Source organism: Myotis brandtii, unplaced genomic scaffold, assembly GCF_000412655.1.
Source record: "Myotis brandtii unplaced genomic scaffold, ASM41265v1 scaffold433, whole genome shotgun sequence".
NCBI lineage: Eukaryota > Metazoa > Chordata > Mammalia > Chiroptera > Vespertilionidae > Myotis > Myotis brandtii.
This window is the reverse complement of record NW_005366559.1, coordinates 258,767-260,905: the sequence shown is the minus strand read 5'-3', so window position 1 is coordinate 260,905 and position 2,139 is coordinate 258,767. Positions and strand designations below refer to the sequence as shown.

The 2,139-nt window shown below is 63.5% G+C and overlaps 1 protein-coding gene across 1 annotated transcript in view; it reads right to left on the bottom strand.

Annotated features, from left to right (window-relative positions):
* Window positions 1-2,139, bottom strand: part of ZNF521 (zinc finger protein 521) — a 250,078-nt gene that overhangs the window by 149,767 nt on the left and 98,172 nt on the right. The window contains 1 exon segment of the mRNA XM_014546151.1: window positions 2-2,139. This exon segment is cut by the window's right edge and continues 41 nt beyond it. Within this exon segment, the coding sequence (XP_014401637.1) occupies window positions 2-2,139 (2,138 nt within the window).

Sequence of the window (2,139 nt, the reverse complement as noted above, 5' to 3'; positions counted from 1 at the left end):
CCTGTCCGTTGGCGCTGCGGGCCATGCAGCCGGCGCAGAGGCCGTAGGGCAGCCCGTTGACGTCGAGCTTCACCAGGTCCTGCTTGCTGCGGAACTCCTTGAGGCACAGCGCGCACTTGTAGAGCTTCTGCAGGCCCTGGCCGTTGGGGGAGGACGCGGCCGAGCTGCCCGCCAGCTTCTGCATGTGGAAGGTGCCGTGGATCTTGAGCTCGAGCGTGGAGGTGACCGTCTGCATGCAGACCACGCAGCGGAAGCCGGTGAGCGAGTTGCGCAGGTCGGGGTGCATCTGGCAGTGCTCCAGGAACTCCTCCTCGCTCTGCAGCGGCAGCTTGCAGATGCGGCAGTTGCCCGTGTCGAGGCTCTTGCTGTGCGTGACCTTGTGCTCCGTGAGCGTGAGCAGCGAGGGGAAGCGCTCCCCGCAGATGGGGCACATGTAGTGCTTGACGGGGCCCAGGTGCGTCTGCATGTGCTCGCGGAGCCCGTTCTCGGAGAAGAAGGTGCGCGAGCACACGTTGCACTTGTAGTTGCCCTTGATGAGCTCCGCCTTCTTCTTGACGATGGCGCTCTCGCCCGGCCGGATGTTGTGGTCGCGCAGCTGGTGGTTCTGCAGCAGCGTCTCCATGGTGTAGGCCGCCCCGCAGATGTCGCAGCCGTACATGGGCTCCGAGGCGTCCACGTCCTCCTCGCTGCCGTCGTGGCTGTTGTGGGACTCCTGGCTGTTGGTCAGCAGCGTCTGCAGCTCCACCTCCTCCTTCTGCACCTGCTCGGACGCGCCGTTGGCCCCGCCGTTGGGCGTCTTGGCCTCGAAGACGCAGTGCTTCTCGCGCAGGTGCTTCTCCAGCAGGATGATGGCGTGGAAGGCCTTGCTGCAGAAGCGGCAGTTGTACTTCTTGCTGTGCGTGGTGATGTGGCACTGCAGCTCCACCTCGGTGCCGAAGGCCTCGCCGCAGAAGATGCACTTGTGCGCCTTGCCCTGGTTCTCCAGGTGGTTGTGGCGCACGTGCAGCTGCAGGTCGGCCTCGCTGCGGAAGTCCCAGTTGCAGGAGGTGCAGCGGTACACCTTCTTCTCGTTGCTGTGCTTCACCGCCAGGTGCAGCTGGATGGACACCTTGGAGTCGAAGACCTCCTGGCACAGCGTGCAGCGGAAGAAGACGAAGGTGTGCATGTCCAGCAGGTGCTTCTGCAGGTCGTCCACCGACGTGAACTGCTTGTCGCAGCTCTCGCAGATGTAGTAGGTCGAGGTGATCATGAAGTGGATGGTCACGTGCTTCAGCAGCGACTCCTGGTTGGGGAACTCCTTGCTGCACTGGGGGCAGGTCAGCTTCGGGAGCACCGTGTCCAGGTGCGTCTTCAGGTGCGTCTGGAAGCCGTCCAGGGACGTGTACTTAGCACCGCACTGGTTGCAGACGTACTCCCCGGCCGGCCGCGCGGGCGCGCCCCCCACCGCCTGCATCATCTTCAGGGAGGTCTGCTCCAGGGCCACGGGGGACAGGGGGCTCAGGGCCCGGGACTTCTTCCCGTTGTGGATGTAATTCAGGGCCAAGGGAATGTTCTTGTGGTTCTCTTTGATGTGTTTGTTCAGCTTGAGGACGCTGTTGAAGATGGGGGAGTTTGTACAATAGGAACAGGAATAGACTTCCACCACGGGGTCTTTGGGCGTCCCGAGCACCGGGGACCCGAACCGGGAGCCGCTGAGGTCGCAGTGGACCTGTCGGATGTGCTCTTCGAGGGAAGAGTCCGTGAGGAAGCCCATGTAGCAGTGGGGGCAGAAGAACGCGTTGCTGTCCTTCGCCACGGGGTTGGCGAAGCCGTGCGAGCAGCGGATGTGCTCCTGGAGCGTGTTGAGGTCGTTGACGACCTCGGAGCAGAAGTTGCACTGGTAGACGATGGCGGGCATGGCCGACACCATCAGGCCGGGGTCCTGAGTGTCGTGCACCTGCTTCAGGTGCTCGTTCAGGTTGTAGAGCGAGGGCAGCACCTCCAGGCAGTACTGGCAGATGTGGGCCTGCTCGGGCTTGTCCAGGTGCATCGTCTTGAGGTGGATCTGCAGGACGGCCAGGCTGGAGAAGAGCTGCTTGCTGCAGTACACGCAGCTGTAGGTCACCTTGGCCTGCTTGCCCGAGGCCCCGGCCACGTCGG